General features: G+C 37.1%; 4 protein-coding genes across 9 annotated transcripts in view; 3 read left to right on the forward strand and 1 right to left on the reverse strand.

Moving 5' to 3' along the window:
- Positions 1 to 5,107, reverse strand: part of LOC107671162 (C-Jun-amino-terminal kinase-interacting protein 2-like) — a 30,335-nt gene extending 25,228 nt beyond the window's left edge. For all 3 annotated transcript variants that reach the window (XM_016464031.1, XM_016464030.1, XM_016464032.1), the window contains exon 1: positions 4,721 to 5,107. In XM_016464031.1, the coding sequence (XP_016319517.1) occupies positions 4,721 to 4,785 (65 nt within the window). In that variant the 5' untranslated portion in view covers positions 4,786 to 5,107. The remainder of the gene's footprint in view (positions 1 to 4,720) is intronic.
- A 4,257-nt stretch (positions 5,108 to 9,364) lies between these two features.
- LOC107671153 (choline/ethanolamine kinase-like) lies at positions 9,365 to 15,048 on the forward strand. Its single transcript, XM_016464014.1, has 11 exons — positions 9,365 to 9,962; positions 10,178 to 10,286; positions 10,483 to 10,596; positions 10,791 to 10,924; positions 11,361 to 11,465; positions 12,185 to 12,243; positions 12,718 to 12,802; positions 12,908 to 13,016; positions 13,681 to 13,775; positions 13,912 to 13,993; positions 14,390 to 15,048. The coding sequence occupies exons 1-11, from the start codon at positions 9,649 to 9,651 to the stop codon at positions 14,444 to 14,446; spliced, it is 1,263 nt and encodes a 420-aa protein (XP_016319500.1). The 5' UTR covers positions 9,365 to 9,648; the 3' UTR covers positions 14,447 to 15,048.
- A 1,676-nt stretch (positions 15,049 to 16,724) lies between these two features.
- Positions 16,725 to 19,411, forward strand: LOC107671151 (kelch-like protein 13). Of its 3 annotated transcripts, none has more exons than XM_016464009.1 (4): positions 16,725 to 17,141; positions 17,226 to 17,951; positions 18,340 to 18,640; positions 18,972 to 19,411. In XM_016464009.1, exons 1-4 carry the CDS (start codon positions 16,875 to 16,877, stop codon positions 19,334 to 19,336), a joined length of 1,659 nt encoding a protein of 552 aa, XP_016319495.1. In that variant the 5' UTR covers positions 16,725 to 16,874; the 3' UTR covers positions 19,337 to 19,411. The 3 variants fall into 3 exon arrangements, with proteins under 3 accessions (XP_016319495.1, XP_016319497.1, XP_016319498.1); XM_016464011.1 differs by having other exon boundaries at positions 18,993 to 19,406; XM_016464012.1 differs by lacking the exon at positions 16,725 to 17,141 and having other exon boundaries at positions 17,225 to 17,951; positions 18,972 to 19,409.
- A 775-nt stretch (positions 19,412 to 20,186) lies between these two features.
- The window catches only part of LOC107671150 (carnitine O-palmitoyltransferase 1, liver isoform-like), an 8,721-nt gene continuing 6,051 nt past the window's right edge, over positions 20,187 to 22,856 (forward strand). The window contains exons 1-5 of one of the 2 annotated variants that reach the window (XM_016464008.1): positions 20,187 to 20,539; positions 21,695 to 21,856; positions 22,111 to 22,250; positions 22,502 to 22,673; positions 22,755 to 22,855. In XM_016464008.1, the coding sequence (XP_016319494.1) occupies positions 21,716 to 21,856; positions 22,111 to 22,250; positions 22,502 to 22,673; positions 22,755 to 22,855 (554 nt within the window). In that variant the 5' untranslated portion in view covers positions 20,187 to 20,539; positions 21,695 to 21,715. The remainder of the gene's footprint in view (positions 20,540 to 21,694; positions 21,857 to 22,110; positions 22,251 to 22,501; positions 22,674 to 22,754; position 22,856) is intronic. The other variant, XM_016464007.1, reaches the window with a different exon arrangement.

A 22,856-nucleotide genomic window follows, 5' to 3' on the forward strand; every position in this document is an offset into this window, starting at 1 on the left:
TATATAGGCTAGGCATTCTAACCGCATTTTAGCCTTCATCATTCAGTGAATGCTTTTGAACTCTCAAGATGTTTTTTTTTTTTTTGAGTGACATACTGTCAGCTTGCATATAATTAGAACAGCAATTATGATGTTATCACTGTAAATACTGAACATCCATAATTCTGCTTCTAAAAGACAAAGAAGATTAACTGAGAATTAAGGGACACTAATGAAGCAAAACCTCAGCAAACTCAGTATAGACTTATACACGGTACTTGACTGTACGTGTCTGCATTAATTATGAGAAAAGGAGTAGAAAAGGAAAAGACAGAACGGTAAATGAGGAGAGAGAGGGGGAGAGAAATGTGCAAGACAAAGGTTAGACGAGTCATGAGAGATTTATATTTAGAACATTTATCTCTAGAATAACTGATTCTGATTGGTTGACAGCCACATTTGGTCAAATATTGTAATATACATATATTGTGCATATACAGAGTTTTTCCAATCAAATATGAATTCAATTTGTTTACTTAACTTCAGTGTATCTGGCCAGAACAACACAGCAGGCTGTCAATTTAAATTTAAGTCATACTACACCATTCAAAGATACGTTACATAACAGCTCATGCTTCAAAAACCATTTCTAAGAGCATCATTTGTGACATCAGACCAGAAATCCCTGCCAACACACTTCTCTTCTCCTTCTATAATGACATTACGCCTCGTGACTCACAGCAAAACAGCTGCAATTTGGTTAGGGTGAACCTTTCACCACAATCAATATTCTGATTAGACACGCTAATCAGATTACAGGTAGGTCACCAAACATTCTCATATGCTATATATGATATGATAATGTCATGTGACCATACTGTACCTCTAATCAGCATTTTAATTCTATTTCAAATAAATGCAGATCTTTTGAACTTTGTATTTATCAAAGAATGTGATCATCACCGACCTGATTTTTTAAGGATCATGTGACTGGAGTAATGATGCAGAAAATTCAGCTTTGCCATCACAGCAATAAATTAAATTTTAAAATATATTAAAACAGAAAACAGTTCTTTAAAAAAAATAAAATAAAACTTATGAACCCCAAACTTCTGAACAGTACTGTATATGTCATTTACACATTACTAAGTATTGCACTAATAACCTTTTTTTTACCTATACTACATATACTACATCAGATTTCTCTTGCAACCAGCAGTTATATTCTAACTGAAACCAAGCAGATGTTTTCTGCCAAACATAAAACATTCATTTTCAGAAGTCGCTCCAGCATGCACACACACACAAACATTTTCATAGAATTTCTGTATTCCAAAGGGAGCAGCTGTAGACTTACATAAACAGCTTAAGGAGAGGCTGCTTTCATGGGTGTATTCTTCACTGCATTAGTATGTTCGTGTGTTATGTGTGTCTCATTCAGTCCCTATACAGTGTCTATTTGAGAAACCTTTAGGTTATGTAGAGAGCATCAGCCCTGAGACAACAATGTATTACCTAAGAGTACTGCTGAGCCATGCATATCACACACACACACACACACACACACACACACACACACACACACACAAACAGACACACTATGCTCGCTGGTCAGTGAAAATTCATTCCACAATTCAACCCACACACCATATGAGAAATGGGAAAATCCCTTCTTCTGTGTACTAATGCTTCACATTTTTTATATCGTTTTTTTTTTTTTTTTTTTTTTTTGAAAAACATAACCTACAATGTTCTGTCTTGTTTGTTCTTGTAGAAAGCCAGAAGGATTCCAGTTCATATATTCTGAGATGGTTTCCTGAAGTTTGTGCACATAACGTGACGAAAGGCGAGAAAGCAGCCACAGTTCAGGTGTGTCTCGTTGATTTACAGCCTAGAAGTCTGAAGTTTTTTTTCCTTTTTTTTTTTTTTTTTTTGAAGTTGCAGTTACAACAAAGATTATTGGAGTATGTTTCACAAGAAAATACTATTTCTGTCTTACAGCTTTTAAAAAATCACGTTTAATTCAGTGTTACTTGCCATTTCATTTTGTAATTATTTGTGAAATTTACTAGCAATTTCTTAGTGAAAATTGATTCAAACCAATGTTTTCATAGTACAAAGTATTTGTGATGTCAATCATTCACTTTAAACCTGGTACTGATAAACAGACAGGCAGAGATGTAATGCAATGTACAAATGTGTACAATGTACAAAGCCTTTTTATCATTCCAGTAACGCTACTTCAATCTGAAGAGAGAGAGAGACAGAGTTTATCTCTTAAAACATCATCCTGAGGCATTAGAGAATGCAGACTGCAGCCCATTATTTCTGCTCTTAGAGATGACAAGTTTATGGGAGGACAAGGAGAGGATACAAACCAACAATTCCATTAAAGTAAACAATGAGAGAAAAAGGATTACAAAAATGTAGATTAAGAGAAGAACAGCTGGAAAGAAAAAGCAAGAGGTACATCAATTTGAGCTGACAACAAAACCATTGCATTTGCTTTTTAAACCTGTCAAAGACTGTTTGAGATCACCCGCCCTATTCCAGCATGTGACTTTAGGTCAACGCTTGACCTGAGATCGTCTGACTGTCAGTCATGTGATTTGACCCACCAGAACCTTTTGATTCATTCTGCAGGAAGCTTAGGACATTTTGAATGTTTTATCTCTGCTCACAAGTACTGGGGGAAATGTAGTTCAATATAAAGATGGAAGGATTGCTTTGTCTCTCTGTCTGTCTGTGTGTGTTTGCCAAGACTGAATGTTCCTTGTGACTAAACATCACCTTCATTTCAGGAATAAAATGTGATACAACACACACCTTTGCACTAATGCGCTAGATGACAGAGCGATAGGAAGACTAGCGTGCCATGAAGAAAATGAAAATGAACTGTCACTCATAGGATGGTTATAGCCAACAATTTCCCTTCATCCTTATAAGTGGTTAAATCTAAACTATAATTTGTTTACGGTCACCGCAATTTAATATTTACTTACATTTAGCAGTTTAATCAAAAGAGGATCACATATTTTCTTTAAAAAAGCCAACAAGTCAACTAAAGTAAATTACAATTATTTTAATCATTTAAAATAATTATGTTTTAAAGAAATAGTTCACCCAAAAATTAAAATTTGCTGAAAATGTATTCACTCTCAGGTCATCCAAGAAAAATTCAAACCATTGCTTCTGGCCATAATCCAGAATAGCACTTCCACCAAGTCCATCCCTTGTTATCCACTCACATCAAAATAATCCATATTTGACACAAAATATATTTCTTTATAACTGTGTTGGACTATTCTCTCTTGAAAACCATGCTTGATCGGTTCATATTTCTCTCTTGATTCATACGAGACGACTGGAAAAACAATATCATGGATAGAGGACTTGTATTTAGCCGGAAGCAACAGTTTGACATTAAAAACATCTTAATTCTGGATTTGTTTCAACACACAGCTTTTCACTTCACAAGACGTTAATTGATGGACTGGAGTCGTGTGGATTACTTGTGGACTATTGTGACGTTTTTATCAGCTGTTTGGATTCTGACGGCACCCATTCACTGCAGAGGGTCCATTGATGAGTAAATGATGTAATGCTACATTTCTCCAAATCTGTTACGGTGAAAAAACTCATCTATATCTTGGATGGCCTGAGGGTGAGTAAATTTTCAGCAAATTTGTAGCAGATAACAGGTGAAAAAAATAACACACCAACAGTTGCTTAAAGCGCTTTGCTTATAAAACTGTTTTGTCAAATAACTTAAAAATGAACTTTATGCAGAAACATCTAAATGAACAGCTTTTAATCAAGTCAGATATATTATTTAATATGTCTGAATAAATCTGAATATTGTGTTTCACGGCCCCTTACAGTAGCAACTGCCATTTTTACAATGAAATAGAACTGAGAATACACTGTTTTCAGAATGTGATGTGACTCTATTCATCAATTTAAATGACTAATACTCAATCAGGTACATTCACATGCAATCTACTAGCCAAGTTAATGCACTGCACACATCAAAACTCAATCTTAATTAACATCTCTTAGCCAATAAAAAGTGTTTTTAAAAACAATCCATTGTATGTTACTTGTAGGAAGTAAAAAAAAAAAATAGTACAAATGATAGAAGAATGAGATAACACTTTACATTACACGTACATACACATATTAGATGTTCCTGTAATTATTACAATAATACCAATAACAACGTGCAAATCACAAGCGGTTCCGCAACACAATTAAGAACTGTTCATTAGAATTACTCGGTACTATATAATTACACAATTATGGGAACACTGTAACGTATGATCAAATATTAAAATGCAGTTATGAGCATCACAACAGGGCGTGGGCCTTTCCAGCATATGCCAACTATCTCAGAGAGGATGCGTCAGGCAATGAAAACAAAAATCTATTTTTTGATCAATTTCAATTTCATGTACATAAGTGCATAGATTTACATACACATTAAATTGGTGCCAGACACGAAAAAGAAGACAAGAAAAAAATAAACAATTACAAGGTCGTTATTGCTGATCCACATCAACATCACAAGGATGCTGAGCATCACTGCTTGCGGATGCTGATGATGCTGATCTCTGGATGTGTTTGAGGACATCACAGACGCATAAACAGCGCTGATGGTCACATATGACCAGCTTATACGAATAAAAATGCTAGAAGAAAAGGAAACCCCGCGTATACTCGAGAGAAATACAGCGTGACTTACCTGCATCCCGGAGGAGAGAGGGAGTGGAAGGTGGAGAGAGAAAACATCTCTGCCCTGTCCGCCATCTTCTTAGTGACTCAAAAACAGAGATTGCAGATGCAGATGTCCGCAGCCCATCCACAGACGCTGGAGAAGCGGATATTAAATATGATCTCGCTAATTTCTCTCCTTTTCGGCCACACTGACTGCTGACGCCCGCTGGGAATCAAAACGGTCCAATCGCTGATCCAAAGAAATGAGAGTCAGATATACAGAACGCACATAAGTGGCGATGTATTGATATCGATTATCTTCTGTTTCAGTCACACACCTGCTGATGAACCAGTGCGCTGTTTGGCGTGATCTGCGCGCATCTGATGATGATGATGATGCTGATGCTGATGAGGGAGGGGGGCAGAGGCGCGTGCATGGATCTCATAGAAATAGAACGAGCCAATGAACGTTCAACGCGCCTATAAGAGGGTGTGGCTTAGAGGTCCAGAGGTAGTCTGTGATTGGTCAGGTTGATGGGTCAATTCGAATTAATAATAATAATATTTATTTATTTATTTATTTTTATCTCTTCACTGTTCATTGAATTAAATGTCGATTCATGTTCTCAATGCCATTTTTCAGGTGTAAATTATTGTCCAGGGGCTCATTCCACAAACTGAGTGTCTTTTTCTGCTTAAAAAAAGTAAATTAAAGAATTGACATCCTTTCAAAGGTAATTATGACAGTTGTTTAATAGATTATATACATAATTTGAATAACCTGGGGAATAAACAGCACATTTTACAGTGTTTTATGCGTTATTTTATTACGATTTTTATTCAATTAAAAACAGTAAAAGCAGGTGTCGTTGTTTATACTTTTTTTTTGCACAGGCATTTACAAGCATAAAGACAATAAACAAAATATTCTAAGAGGGTTACAATACATGCGATTCTGAAAATATAAGTATTACGACATAGAAGAGTCTTAGTTGAATTCTGAGTTATGCCAAGTAACTCAAATATAGCTACTATATAATAAATATTTAAATATATTTCTTTAAAAATGTACAATTATGAATGTAAAATTTTGCCAGGAATAGTGATTAAATAATTATAAACCTAATACGAATAGAGTCACCCAAAAGCACAAATATTGGCTAATAGATACAGAAGTTTGGGGAAAATTCCTTTTACAAAATTATAAAACCCAGTTCAAAACACTTCCATAATAAGTCATTATTTCTTAAAAGTGATGACAAAAGGAGCAATTCGGTGAAATACTGTCATTAAAGTTTATACATATTTGTCAGGCACAAAAAGCCCCCATTTTTTGGAATAAACCTGATATTAGGTGGTACCAGTTACTTTTCTTGGCGCAGGTAGAGATGGACGCATCATATAGCCTAGGCTTCGTTTGTGATTATGACATGCGAACTTATTAAAACATAATAATAATAACGTTTGCTAGGTGCGGATGCATTTGTATGTCAGAAACCAATTATTGAAATGAATAGATTTCAATGATTAAACTTTTTAGTATACAAATATCTCCAAAAAACGTATTGAGATTCAAATGCGTCTCAATGGAGGATTTGTTTTTTGAGCCGCCAAGCGTCATCTAGAGGATGAACATTTGGGTTTCTTTTAAAATAATTAGTAGCTAGTTAACTGCTCAATCTGGTGAAACATGACCGTTCAGTCAATACAGTCACTCTATCAACTCATGTGCTTTCAGCTCTCTAAAACCAATTATGTAATAACTCGCCAATATTTAACAGCAAAATTATAAGCTTAAGCACAAAATGAAATCCATTCTCTTAGTAGTAAATTATTTATGAAATAACCACTCAAAAGTAGGCCTACTAGAAAGTACCATGGTGATACTACATTTTTTGGACGTATAGCCTGTAGGGTATATGGGCATATGTTCTTTAAAGTACCTGAGAATACCGTAAGATATTGTAAATTAAATATTATTATTATTATTAAAAAAGTATGCACAGAATGTTCATATGAAAGTTTGTGCAAATGTAAGACATCTCAGGGGGGAAAATAGGCAGTATAACAGGTTAATTATCATTCAAGCACAGCATTTTTGCTCATATCAATAAACGGGTGTCTATGTAACAATCATAAAGCATAATTTAGTTGGATCATTAACCCTTGTTCTGCCGCAGAGGAGCTGTTCAGTGATTGGTGCTGAAAGTCTTACTAACAGAAAGAGTAGCAACAGTGGTGGAAGTGAGTAATGCAGGGAACACCCTGCTGCAATTCAAATATGAAGGTCGTTTTAGGACGTGGGGTTTCCAGCACAGACAAAATATTTGCTGACAATGTGATTTGAAGATAAGTGTGAATGTATGTTTCTCTGTGTGTGAGAATGGAGAAAGACTCAGAGAGTGTGAGCGATTGAATTCTCCTTACAGTACTGTAAGAGCAGATCATAAAATGATATGCAGTTTAATCTTTGAAGTAATAGTATATCTCAGGAGAGCAATACCCCTTACACCAGGCTGGAACATAATTTTTTTAATAGACATTAAGGCCTGGAGTTCATTGATTAAAAAAAACAGGCAGCTGTTTTTGCCAGAACTTTACAGCAGAAAATAAAGTCATGTTAATGTGTTAATCTGTTTGTTATTATATACAATATACTGAGAATAATGTCGGTGATACAATGGAAGGCCACGTGATGATTTAAAGTTCCTAAAACTTGGAAAATAAAATATGATGGGTTGTGATAGGAATTCTGGGAATGCCCCTTTCCACATAAATAAGGGGTGCACCACTTACAAAATAATAAATAAATTTATTTACCAAAATAAAACATGCGCTGTGTAAATAAGTTCAGACCGCTCATTTGCACACCAACATTGTTAATGTACACTAACGACAAATGACTAACTGTAATACTGTATAAGATTTCCATTCTGAAAGCATAAATCTAGGCTATACGTTGTGGTTTCAGCGCAAAACTTTAATTGAAGTTCACTGAAGCTCTTCACTCGGCAGCGCTAAAACCAACAGTGCACAGCCCCATTGACTCCCTCAAAGAGAAAACTGAAGTCACTGCATTTGGAAACAAAGATGAAGTTCTCAAGGTGAATGCATACCTTGACTCTAGGGGTCAAACAACTTAAAATCAAGTCAGGAATCTTGGTTGAATTCTGAACGTGAAAGTGAAAGTGACATGTGGGCCACGATTTCCCCATTCTGGAGTCAGACCTTAGTAAGTCATGTCAAAGCAATGACTAAATCAGCTTACTATCTCAAAAACATTGCAAAAATTTGATGTTTTGTTTCTAGTCAAGACCAGTCAAACTTGTCCATGCCTTTATCACCAGCAGGGTGGACTATTGTAACGGTCTCCTCACCGGCCTTCCCAAAAAGACCATTAGACAGCTGCAGCTCATCAAAAACGCTGCTGCCAGGATTCTGACTAGAACCAGAAAATCTGAGCATATCACACCAGTCCTCAGATCTTTACACTGGCTTCCAGTTACATTTAGGATTGATTTTAAAGTATTATTACTTGTTTATAAATCACTAGGACCTCAGTACACTGCAGATATGCTCAAACCTAACAGACCACTGTCAATCGGGGTTCAGACACACTCTCTCTGTTTAAATCTAGATTAAAGACATCTCTTTGGCCAAGCATTCACATAATGTATATCATAACCTTGTACTTCAGTTACATCTGATCAAATGCATATTTTCATTCTTTTGCTTGGGTTGAACACATCATTTTTTGCTGCCAAGGGTTCACTCAAAACAAGGGGAGTCCGCTTTTAGCTATTATGCCCCTCGCAGTTGGAACCAGCTTCCAGAAGAGATCAGATGTGCCAAATCAGTAGCCATATTAAAAATCCAGACTCAAAACACATCTGTTTAGCTGTGCTTTTACTGAATGAGCACTGTGTCTGAACTGATTGCAATGTATTTTATGCATCATCATCTTTTATTCTTAAGTTAAAAAAATATATATATTTCCTTGCTTTTATTGTTGATTATTTTAATTCCTTTTATATTTTACCATTGTGTATGAAATGTGCTATATAAATAAACTTGCCTTGCCTACTGTAAAATAATTGTATTTTTATTTAATACTCACTTTTTATCTTAAAATATAATAGTATTGACACTCTATTTATTATTTTGTGTATTATTTTATTTAAAAATACAAAATAAAGTGCAATGATAGTATTATCACTATTATTATTTTATTTTCATAGTTATATTTAATGAGTCACGCTATGTGCAGTGTGAGCACCAAACAAGATCTCCAGGTGCTCTCATGAGAACCAGACTGAAAACCTTATGTGCGCCCCTGCATATTACATTGTTTGATGTATTTTTGCTCTCAATAATAAGGCAAATCATAATTTTATATTTCTTAAAAAAACACACATTTTACAATATTTACAGTGGAAGTCACTTAATTCATTAACGTAATAGATTTTATTGTAACATTTTACTTTTCAATACAATAGCTTATCGTACAGTGTGCTAAATTAACTACACTTCCCACTACTCATTGTAGTTGGTAAGAACCGACCTATCAGCGCTCTGGCTTTTAGAGTGCGGTACTAGAAGTGCGTTGCGTGCCGCGGTATTCAAAACTGATTGGTTAAAATAAAGGTCAATCTTCTTAAAGTCAATCTGCAGCGATAACTTCACAAGGAAGTTGAAGTGGGAAAATATTTAAATTACAGCCTTTACAGTTTGGGAATACGTCTGCGTATTTAATATAACAGTTAAGCAAAGGTCATGTGGAAAAAATAGCTAGTATTTTTTTTCCATTTAACGTTGGTTTCTCTCGCCGTAAACGGTGTCTGATATCGCGAGCGATTAGATGTTTCATTGTGTGCTCGTGACAGGGGTGCATGTGCGTCTATTCACGCTCAATTAAAGCTGCTTCTGGAGCGGATAGGTGTTCCTACTTAGGGGATCATGAATTCGGGCCAAAAGGTGGAGTGCATGAGTGATGGAGCTGGAAGTGCAGGCAGATGCGTTGAGGATGACGCGGATTCAGACAGACCTGCTGGCGGAGACTCACTGATGGTGGCCGAAGAGAGACATCCGAGATCTGCCAGTCCCCGCGGGGTAAACGGGGATGACGACTCTGAAGCGGAGTCCCATCAGGACGGCCGTAACGTGGCTGTGGACCCGGATACTAGAAAGAGGGCGTTTAGCTGGTGCCGTGACTTTCTGTCCAGATCATGGAAGGCTATATCGGAACACGACTTTCAGATCAAAATAGTCATGTGATCAAACTATTTATAAAAAGAATTTACAGATAATTAGGTTTCAAAATGATTTCACTTAACTTTTCATATGTTTATAATAATAAAAACAATATTTAATGTAATGTATGTATGTGTGATTGTGTATAGATTTATATTACTAAACACACACACACATACATACATTACATATACATAGAAATAAAGTAAAATACTGCTTTTTTGTGTGCACACAGTGGAGGACTCAGTAACCTGCTGTACATGTGCAGTTTACCCAGTGATGTTCAGCCCACCGGGGTCGAACCTCGACGAGTTCTGCTCCGGATCTACGGGGCCATTCTACAGGTGTGCCACCCTGACCATATTATATGTGAAGTAGACCAAATACGCTGTTGCAAAGGCTGATAAGCTGATAAAAGTCTATATCTTGGGCAAGATATTTATTATCCAGTGCTGTCAATTCCCTGATGTCATTTAACTATCTAATCATGCTATTCATGTTTGCCCATATGCATCTGTCTCTCTGTGTTCACACACACAGGGAGTGGATTCTCTTGTTTTGGAAAGTGTGATGTTTGCCATTTTAGCAGAGAGAGAGTTGGGCCCACGTCTCTATGGCATTTTCCCAGAAGGCCGTCTAGAGCAGTACTTGCCCGTGAGTCTTAAATCAAAATCCCAGATCCTATATGCATGGTTTAAAATAAACCTTTAAACACAGCTATACTTGATTAATGCAGTCAAGCTACAGAGAGATTTGCATGCCTTAATAATAGATAAAGTATTTCTCATTCCACATATTTCTGTATGCATAATCAAAGAGTGGTAATCAGATCTGTTTCTCTTCCACAGAGTAATCACTTGCGTACAGAGCACTTGGGGTTCCCAGAGATCTCGGCTGAAATAGCCAGTAAAATGGCACGATTCCATTGGATGGAGATGCCGTTCAACAAGGAACCCAAATGGCTGTTTGGAACCCTTGACCGGTAAAAGTCTCACACTGTCCTTTAACCTACGGTTATAGAAACACTCACTGCTTGTGTATTTTTTTTTTAAATACATGCTTTTATCCCAGAATATGCAGATTACTATTCATACCTGAAAACCGTGTAACTATCAAAACAGTAGCTGATATTAAGACATAGAAACACTGGCTGAACCAATGAGTTTGGCTGTTTGGGAATAGCGATTTTAAACAGACATATTTTGTTGCAATTGTAACCCAGAAATTACAAGCTTTAATTACATTGTTTACCCAAAGAATAGAATGTGCCCCAGATAACTGAAATGAGCTTGTGTAAGAAATCTGCCTTGATATGTTTTTGTAATTATATTTAAAAATAAGCAGATGGTGGTTTGTCATGTTTGCGGTGTATATTTATATTGGCATCAGTGTTGAAATGACTTTGTTCTTCTGAACAGGTACATGGAACAAGTTAAAACAATAACATTTGTGCGTGAAGCTCACATCAAGAAATGTAACAAGCTAATTAAGTATGATCTTCCTGCAGAACTGGAGGATCTGAGGTGAGAAAAGATATGTAAATAAAAAGAGCTGAAAGGGTGAATGGAAAGCATGTTGTGATACTTGAACTTCCAGATAACAGCAAATGGCCAAGATCATTGAATTCATAAAGTATTTACGTGTATGTATACACTACCATTCCAAAGTTTGGGGTTGGAAAGGTTTTTTTTTTTCTTTTCTTATGGCTACATTTATTTGATAAAAAATACAGTAAAACAGTAATATTGTGAAATATTAAAACAATTTAAAATAACTGTTTTCTTTTAATATATTGTAAAATTAATTTATTCCTGTGATCAAAACTTCATTACTCCAGTCTTCAGTGTCACATGATCCTTCAGAAATCATTCAAATATGTATTAAGTATTCATTTCTTTCAAAGAAAAAAAATCTTACTGACCCCAAAACTGTTGAAAAGTAGTGTATGTGTCTTTGTATGCTAACACCCTTAGCCCAGTTCCAGGCATCTCTGATTAGGCACTTAAAGGAAGCTGCATTCTGTGCATACTCAGCTTGCTCGGTCAATCTCACACACACACACACATGTGATTGAGAAACTTTTCTCTGAATTAAGTGCTTGTCTACTGTTCTGTGTGTGTTCCAGTACTTTTTTTTCATTGGGCTTTTAAACAATGAAAGCAATCATTTTAAAAGCAGGTTTATAAGAGCAATATAATAAAGTAGCACTTAACCATGTGCCGTCTCTCTCGCTCTCTGTCAGGTCACTGCTGGCAGCTACTCCCTCTCCAGTTGTGTTCTGTCATAATGACGTACAGGAAGGTAAGCAATCTCACATTTACATTCATACACGCATTCCAGAGTCCTGGCAGCTGCCTAATCTGCTGAGCTTATAAGGGTCTGTCAGTCACTGTTGTATTGTACCATTATGCAACATCGTTGTTGGGGAAGTCGTGGCCTAATGGTTAGAGAGTCGGACTCATAACCCAAAGGTTGTGGGTTTGAGTCTCGTACCGGCAGGGATTGTAGGTGGGGGGGGAGTGAATGTACAGCGCTCTCTCCCACCTTCAATACCACGACTGAGGTGCCCTTGAGCAAGGCACCGAACCCCCAACTGCTCCCCGGGCGCCGCAGCATAAATGGCTGCCCACTGCTCTGGGTGTGTGTTCATGGTGTGTGTGTGTTCACTGCTGTGTGTGTGCACTTTGGATGGGTAAATGCAGAGCACTAATTCCGAGTATGAGTCACTTTCACATATCTGCCCTTTCACCTATAAAATCATACTTTGTTCTTCAGGCAATATCCTCATGTTGGATGGCCGGGAGAATTCATCTGACAAACTAATGCTTATTGATTTTGAATACAGCAGCTATAACTACAGGTAAAACTACCCTATATATAGGGTATATGACATGTGCTTATCATTTTATAGTTTATAACAAATGCAGCTCTGATGTACTCTGAATTTGGTCTGCTCTGAGTGCAGAGGCTTTGATTTTGGGAATCATTTCTGTGAATGGATATATGACTACACGTATGACCAGTGGCCCTTCTACAAGGCAAAGGTGGAGAATTACCCTAACAGACAACAGCAGGTGAGTCACAACATGCTCCCCCACACACTACTGCCTATCATTAATGGCCTTAATATTATAATAAGATGAGACAAGGAAAAAAACAACAACTCTTAACAAAGGTCAATTTATAAAATGATCAACTGAAAGAGAAAATTTCAGTTTATTTATGTTGTACAAATTCAAATAAGCTTAAATTAAACAGGATAGAAAGTAAAATTGAGGATTAGTATAATATGACAGATTATTATTGTGACATTTTTTTAATACTTTTTTTCTTATGCACATGCAATACAGCCTCATCATAAATTATATTTGACATTAATTTGTGCTTGGTAGTTGTCTAACAAATTGATGACAAATGACTTTTCATACAGTTGTAAGAGATCATTTGTGTTGGACATAATGTACATGTAGGTGATGCTGTCATCTAGTGGAATGTTTTGGAACTGACGTGACATAAAAAGTGTGTCAAAGGTTGTCACAATCATTTTTATAGAGGTCAGCAGCCTGACTGATACAATGTTAATATTTAACAGCCTTAGAAATTATTAGAAATCAGTAAAATTGTGTCATGGGGCAGGGGATTATATCAGTCCTTTTTAAATATCCAAAACAAATTAGACAAACTAAATAGATATTCCTATAAATATTATTTTGAGCCTGTTTGCGGTTTGTTTTTCAGTTACATTTTATGAGACACTATCTGTCAGAAAGGGGGGGCATTGCACCTGCAGACCAAGCCAGGATAGAAGAGGACATGATCATTGAGGCAAACCGGTATGAATCGTATTTACTATCAGACTTTTATTGACATAATATGCTAAATGTGCCACTGTGTACCATTTGATGAATTTTCACCTTTACCCAGTAACCTTTCTATCTGTTTGTCTCAAAATCACATGCACACAAACAGGTTTGCCCTTGCGTCTCATTTCCTCTGGGGTTTGTGGTCCATTATTCAAGCCAAGATCTCCAAAATCGAGTTTGGATACATGGTAAACTGGAAAAAAAATGATATCACAACACACACAAACAGATTATAAATCTGACAATCTCACATCTTTTAATCCTTTTATGATGATTTTTTTTAGGACTGTCATTGCTTGATAATTAATCAAATTAATTGCATATCAGTTATGGCCAGTACAGTACAGCATCTAAATTATATAAATATTCATTCATACGTTTATATCAATTTTGTAGTACACGTCCATGTTATTTGTCAATTACCCCAAAACAGATGAATACGCCTAAATTCTGAGAGCTCAGTCAAAAAGCCATCATAGTTATGTATACAGTAAACAAGTATATACAGAACAAATCCCTTCTGTTCATCACTGATCTGAAGGCCATTCCACCTCATTCTGTGTTCTCTTTTTGGTTTTCCCCAGGACTATGCACAGCACAGGTTTGACACATACTTTAAACAGAAGAAGCTCTTTTCCTAAATTACACTTGCAGCATGTGCTTCAGGATATCATTTTGCATCACCTATTGTTTAGGTATAGTTTTTTTTTTAACCATTCAAGAAAGGGCACAGTACAAACAATTCAGACTTGCTAAATAACGGTTCATCCTGGGGAACATTAATCTTAAATCATGAGGGGTGGGGGGATTTTGCGACTGAAACCTAGATATAATTCATGTACAGTTTATACCTCTTCATTGTACAAGGCAAACTGTAAAATTAATTTTGTCAGTTTATTTATAATAATGTAACTGCACTTTTTTTTTTTTATCTAACTTGTGTGTGGTCAACATTATCTGTTAATTGTATCAAGAATCAATCCATCCATCATAATTACTGTGTAAACCACAGGGTCCAAATGATGTCTCTTCATTTTTGTGTCTTCGTTTCCTCCCCTAGAGTTTAAAAATATTCATCATATTGGATAAGGATGCAAATCATATTGCATCCTTCCTATATTTACATACTGTGAAATACATCACGTCTTTTTTTTTAAACTCAGGGAGTCATTAGTTTCAGAATGTCACATAAAATACTCTGTTTCTATTATATGATTTTGATGGCTATATTTCATTTAACTTTCGATTGGAAAAAAGTATTAATAATTGGAAATAATGTTTTGAGCTATGCGTTTGTGTTTTACTTAGGATTTGACCAGTCTTTGCTCTGCCATATAGATATGTAACAATAACAAGTTTTAATTACTAAACTAACAAATTCCTCTGTCCCATTTCTAAACACAAATTTATTTTATATAACTGTTGATGTGGTTTTCTGTTTTAATTGTTTTATGCTTATTTATATTTTTTACTTATCCAAAGCAAGTATACTGTATTTTTTAAGTTCAACCAAATGGTAAAACCATCTCTGTATATGTCTTCAACTGAAAAGTGGCAAAAGAAGAACAAAACAAATGAAGGATAGTATCATTATACAGTGAATTAGTGGGATCATCAGCTTAAGAATCATGGTATTTTGTTGGAATCATATTGGGAGAATCTGAATGGTCAAACTGATGCTCTTGTATCTGTCCCTGTCTATAAACAATTGTATCTGTATAATTTTCACAATGTTTTCTTTCCTGTATATAGTAGCAAGTTCAGGGACAAAAGAAACATTGAGAGACCATGAACGTTGTAGGCTAGACCACTTTAACATGCTCCCAATATCACTGTTGATATTGAATCTGTGATTCTTAATATTGTGTTGAGAAGCAATGACACCGTTAGAACCAATGTTCATTTCTGTAATTGCTTTGGCTAATTCAAGTTATACTGTAGACTTGTCTCTGGTATGTTTTCTTTTGTTCTTTTGCAATGCAGGTATCCATTAATTTTGCTCATTAAAAAAATCATGCTGACATTGGTGTGAATATTGTATTTGAATTTTGAAATACAAGTAACTAAAAAGGTTAACGATCTGAGTTGTTCGGATAGGGTTATGAATTCCATTCCAAGTAACGGTGACCTATAAAGATATAGAGATTGTTTGGGGTTTGTTCATTTCTGCCATAATATGTCATTTTAATATATTTTATGTAAGATAAGAATATGTAAGATAATGCATTATTCAAAACACTACTTCTGTACCAGTTCAAAAATTTAATTAAGAAAAATGTTTTAAATACATAGATCAATAAAAAGTATATATAATTAAAGTGTTGTGTAATACAGTAGACTGAACAGAGTGGGCCACCATATTAGTTTCCTGTTCCAGAGATCCCCTAAAATAGCTCTACTGTGATTGCTCTGGCACACAGGCGCCATATTGAGCCTTGAAAACCTCCATGCATGATCTACCAAAAAACAGGCTGGATTTATCCTCCATCCACCATGGAATGACATGGCCTTGGCTGGGATTGTGCGTCAGGCATTCAAATTGCAGTGGAAGAAGCATACAAAACCTTTTAAGTCGTACAAGTATTAAGAGTATTCTACCTAAATGGGAACATGGCTAATCTATGGCAGGTTTTAGTGGTTGCATTAATGTACTTTTGCACATGACTGACAAGAAGTTTAGAACAGATACGGAGATGTTTGAGCTTCAAAAGTAGTTTGAACTGGATTCAGTTCAGACAGGCAGATTCTGGTGCTGTACAAGAGGAGTCTGATAACCTACAGTCAGACGTCTGGAGAACAAATCAAGAGTACAGGACCTATCGACACCAGAGCAAAGGACCAATGGTAATGGTGCAAACCAGCACATGTGTTCCTGAAGACCTGGATTTATCCTCCATCCACCATGGAATGACATGGCCTTGGCTGGGATTGTGAGTCAGGCTTTCTTTAGAATGATAGTCTAGAATAGTTCCAAATGCAACATTTTAACGCCATTCAAATTGCAGCTGAAGAGCCATACAAAACCTTTTAAGTCCTACAAGTATTGGAGTATTCTACCTAAATGAGAACATGGCTAATCTATGGCAGGTTATAGTTGTGGCATTAATGTACTTTTGCACATTGCTGAAAAGAAGTATAGAACAGATACAGAGATGTTTGTGCTTCAAAAATAGTTTAAATTGGGTTCAGTTCAGACAGGCAGATTCTGATGCTGTAGAAGAGAAATCTGATAACCTACAGGCAGACATCTGGAGAACAAATCAAGAGTACAGGACCTATCGGCACCAGAGCAATGGACAAATGGTAATGGTGCAAACCAGCACACATACTTTCCATGTGAGTATCTACACATAAACCACAGACTGTAACAACCTTGGCCCACAAACACATGATGTCATGCTTATCAGCACTTACTTCTAGGTGGATCTGGAGAAGCTTGCAGACTGCAGCGAGTATTTCAAGGCTCTGTCCCACTCCTGCATGAGAGAGACATCCGAACAGCTGGTACACCTAGAACCTGTTCCCTCTCCAGTCTTCCACAACCTTCTACAATTCTGCTTCCTACAGCAGTTCTGCATTTCTGAAGACCTCCTTGGGGAACACCTACGGGTGAGCACTTACCTGCTTGCTTACGGGTTCACCAATCGTCTACTGATTGCCCTCTCTCAAGCCCTAACGGAGCACACCTGCTTAGGCTATCTACAGCTGGCTGAAGAACTCTGCAGTGAGGAGCTCCAAGAGACTGTGCTAACCTACCTGAGCAAGTATCTACTGGAGCGTCCACACCTGAGTCAGGGCTTGGATCCACACCTTAAAGCAAAGCTTCTCAGATTAAGGTCAAAGGGAACTCCACACTTATGCTGCTTGAGAAAGGAGAACTTGACCTCAAGCAATGACCTGGAAACAGATGCTGCTCGAAAGCTCTTCAGGCTGGAGGAAGACAAGGATTATGGGAAATGGAGTTCTATCACAGATCTGCCTTTTTGTGCAGATAAGTGGTGCTTCACCACAGCGGTTCTCTATAATTACCTCTATCTCATAGGGGGTTATAGACACCGTGTAAAGAAGGGTTATGAGTTCAAGATGGCTTCCTTCCGCTACAACCCTTTTACCAATCAATGGGTATCAACAGCTCCTCTGATTAAGGTATGAACATTACGATAAAGGTCAATATCTTTGCCAGTGACAGTACACTCATCTACTCTTAAGGTTTCAAGCTGGTCATTTGCTGGTCCAAGGCGGTTTACATAGATAACCAGCTGAATTACAAGCAGGTGGTACCTAAGTGTACTGCGAGACCATCTTGGTCAAGCTGGTTGGGTCTTGTAGACCACCTTTGACCAGTAACAAACCAGTTCAGCATGTTCCAACTTCATGACCTATAATAGTATAGCCTAGCATGGGCAGATTTCTGCCTGGAACATATTGTCCTTTAAGGTCTCATTTCCAAAACCTACGTTTCCCAGCTGATAAGTATCAGATATGCAGGAATAAAGGTCAAAGTTTCAATGTGACTGTCCATGATCCCTCTCAGCACAGGCGTCACTTCAGTGCAGCTGTGTGTGAGGGGAGAATCTTTGCTGTGGGCGGCTGGTATCTGGATTCCCTTGTGACTCCTGACTCCGGCACAGGCATCTACACTGCTGTGGAGAAGTATGATCCATGGAAAGACACCTGGGAATTTGTTTCCTCTCTCCCTCTGACAGACTTCCAGTTCAGCCTGTCCCTTTCCCATGATTCCCCACTCACAACCAGCCTGGGACACTGCCTCTATGTACTGGGGAACATCCAGAGAACTGGAGAGAAACTGGTGTTGCGCTACGATACTAGACAAGGTACAATTTGGTGTGATGTAGTCTAGTGATTAAAGATCTGAGGTGGTAACCGAAAGGTTCAGACAACATTCAGGGTTGATCCATGAGCTGTTGCCATTGAGTTCCTTGCTCAAGATGTAAGGTTGCTCAAGGGTGACTATTAGCCTCTAGCTTTCAAATATGAACTAAGCATGTTGTGATGTTCATTCAAGTGAAACTTACTTGCAGCATATGTCTCCAAAGGGTCATAAGCATGGATAAATCATTCACAAGATTAATAAGATGCATTCAGAAAATAGAGCGGGTGAATTTCTCTTTCATGCTGACTTTAACCTGTCCTTCTCTTTGTAAGAATTCTCTCTCTTCCTCTCAGATTGCTGGTGTGAGCTGCTCCCCACACTAACCCGCTCCAGTGCAGACCTCCCCATCTTGAACTTCCTGGGTGCTGCTAATAATCAGTTGGTTGTAATTGGAGGGAACAATTCTGAAACCATGGTGACATCTTTCTGTGTGGAATCTCAGAAGTGGGGCTGTATCAGAGCAATGGAGAAGACCACTTTAATTGGCCAGGGCACCATTCTGCATAATGAGGTCTACATGTCAGGGATGAAGGACAATTCTATAGTTAAACTGAACCTGCATTCACTGTCCCTCTGTCCTCTTCCTTCCCTCCCTGTCACCACCTGCTACGAGAGCCTTTTCCACCTCTACTTCTGACCTTGTTTTTCTTCTTGTTTAATTGCAACAAAATGTAACAAAATATTTCATAAATAAATGTATCAACTTGTGTAAAGTAAAGCATTTTGTGAGAACCTGTTATTGTGGCATAATCTTTCTTTGGCGTAATTACAGTTTACACAGGATGTGTACACAATTAGTGGTGCTTGCTAAGACATGACTGTTACTTTTGTACATACTTTGATGTTAAGTTTTTCAGAAATGTAAACTTCTATCATTTTTATATGCAACTTATCCTGCACTGCTTATGCTATGGACATCTTGAAGCTTGTTGAGGAGAGGTGTGCTATTACTTTTCTTAGTAATCAGCATTAATTCACCCGATAATAAAATGGAAGGGAAAAAATCCCATAGATTTATATTGAAAGATGAACCAAACCATATCTAGAGCCCACATTAATATAGAAACTTTGAAGTGGGATCTTTTAACTTGAATCAGTAAGCAACCATCTAAAACCAATAAGAACACTTTGGCAATCACATTACAGCTCCCTGGCATTATGGCAACAGGTTTTGGACAAGCACCGCCCACATTTTCTAAACAAAATATACAAATCCAATTTTCTGCTATTGTCCATCAAATTCCTTATTATGTAATATTAAAAAATGTCTCTAAGATGCCTGACCTATTGCATAACACACTTAAAAGCCTCATTTCAAAGATATTTTACAAAGACACATGTACATAAAGTCTCTCAGTCTCATACAACTATCGTCAGAGGGCTCTGGCATGCAGCCGTGGGATATTTCCAGCACTGTTAAGATTTGGGCCTGTGTTTGATCATACAGTGTGTACTGACTGTACAGCCACCAGTTTAACTCTGCCCTGAAAGTATCCAGTTACACATACACAGAACAAGCACGAGCATTTATGAGGGTCACTATGTAACAGGTAGTTAAGAGAGAAGAACAGGTAGTTCAAGAAGAAAGCAACACTCACAGAAAACAGGCAAATCACAAAATAAAGGAAAACAGAGAGGGAGGGAGAGGAGAAAGTTTGAGTAGAAGAGGAGATAACAAGTCAATGAGCTACAGACTTCCTCCCAGAGTGGATGAGGAGTCGACTGAAGGGCACAAGCGTGAAGAACAGTTAAAGGACATTCCAGCCCTAGTGAAAGAAAATCGGATCTTTTTATCCATTAAGTTTCATCTGACTTACAGTGTTTGACTGTTGCATTGCAGGTAATGTAAATCCATTATTTTTCTTATTAAAATCCTTTAAAGACACTCTGAATTTTTCTGTTTGATAATCTTTCATGATTAAGCTATAGCTGTCTTGTCTAGCGGTCTCTGTAAAATTATTTTGGTGATCACAAATATTTTCTTTGTAGTAAATATTTAAGAACTGTTTAAATATGCTTTTCTTTGTAATTTTTTATTGCACCACATATTGGTGTTTGAAATTGGCATATTGTTTATATTATCCCAATGATCAACAAAATGTACCATTCACAAATATAGCAATGTCTGTCAAATCTAATATGAAAAGTTTATTTTTAGCATACAAAATGCATGTCTATTTAAAAAAAAAAATATATCCTCATCTACGCAGTCATGCATCAGACATCATGTGTGTTTTGGCCAGTGTCACTGAAATCACATAGAGCTCAGCCCTCTCAGATGTCCTACTACGTTATTTCTGACCGTTCAACTTTGCCCCACTTCCGTCCTTCAGTCCTTCTGACTGCAGTCATATGACACGGAAAAAGAAACATAAGCTTGACAGTGGCACTGCATAACTGAACTCTGTGACTTACATGTCATTTGTAGGTCTATATAGTTTCTCATAAATGTATTTTTGTCATTTATCAGAATCTTAACCTATAAGAGACTTAATAAGACAGGAATCTTATTAATTAAAGCATATTCTCCTTGGAGCAATTTGAGGTGAAATGGCACAGTAGTGATTGATCTTAATAATTCTCCCGTTCATAAATGTCATGGGATGTTTCCAGTTGATCTGGACCTGTCTTTGATCTTACAGTGTGCAAATTTCCCCTGGTTTCAACCTCAAGCCTTCCATAAGGACATAAATTCTCTGGATTTTATTATAATTTAAGCAGTTTAAGATATATATTTTTTACTTATTATTAATTTAGCTGATGCTTGTATCTACATGGACTTACAATACATTGATCACAAAAACATTCAACCTGAGGTTAAGTGTCACAAATAGCACAATGGTGATAATCCATCGGTCATCCCGACCATAACCTTTCACTTACTAGCCCAGATCTTTCCACTAGCCTACACCAGCTGAGCTGAAATGGCATGTAAACATGGCATAAACTGAGTGTTTGCAAAAGGTACTTTATGATGACCCATCTCTTTCCTCAGGCTGTGCTTTAAGCCTGTATAATGGCAGAGGCTCATCAGGCAGTGGCATTTCAGTTCACTGTCACCCCTGATGGCATTGACCTACAGTTGAGCCGTGAGGTTCTCAAACACATCTACCTATCTGGAGTGACATCATGGAAGAAACGGGCCATACGCTTCAAGGTGAATCAATCAATCAATCAATCAATCAATCATCTATCTATCTATCTATCTATCTGTCTGTCTGTCTGTCTGTCCGTCCGTCCGTCCGTCCGGTCCGTCCGGAGTGACATCATGGAAGAAACGGGCCATACGCTTCAAGGTGAATCAATCAATCAATCAATCAATCAATCATCTATCTATCTATCTATCTATCTGTCTGTCTGTCTGTCTGTCGGTCTATCTAAAAAAATTATATTTTATTTTATTTTGAGCAGAACGGTGTTCTCACAGGTGTGTATCCCGCCAGTCCCTCCAGCTGGTTAATTGTAGTTATTGCGATAATGAGCACCATGTATGCCAGGATTGACCCCTTCATGGGCATGATTGACAGGATAAAGACATCTCTACTTGTGAGGTAACTTACTAACACGTTCATGGAAACTTCAGGTACGACCATGATGGTTATGTATAAACACAGATACATAAATCTAAGCCAGTGTCATCCATGGCTAAAGCAGCTTTGAAACAAACAGTACTAAAGAACAACTTGTGTAGATTGCATACATATTATCTATTTATTTTTTAATAATTTATTAATAAATTGTATTTTAATATATATAACTTTTTAATTATATATATATATATATATTTATTTTTTCTATGTAGTGAGTTTATGACTGTTCAGACTCAGACGGTGTTGAGTGCCATCCTGTTTGCCACAGGCCTGTGGTTATCATTCATCTTCCTGCTGCGGTACATCCTGAAAGCTCTCCTGTCCTATCACAGCTGGATCTTTGAGTCACATGGCAAAATGAGCTTCTCTACTAAAGTCTGGCTGGTGCGTCTCCCATTAAATTAAATGTATGTATAGTGCAGTTTAAAAAGTGGCTAAATTTATGAATTATTCTGTCTGTTTTAGAGTCTTGTAAAGCTGTTGTCTGGTCGGCGACCGTTGCTCTACAGCTTTCAGGCATCTCTGCCCCATCTGCCGGTACCGAGCATTGATGACACAATCAGGAGG

Source organism: Sinocyclocheilus anshuiensis, unplaced genomic scaffold (genome assembly GCF_001515605.1).
Source record: "Sinocyclocheilus anshuiensis isolate Anshui unplaced genomic scaffold, SAMN03320099.WGS_v1.1 scaffold1141, whole genome shotgun sequence".
Classification (NCBI taxonomy): Eukaryota; Metazoa; Chordata; class Actinopteri; order Cypriniformes; family Cyprinidae; genus Sinocyclocheilus; species Sinocyclocheilus anshuiensis.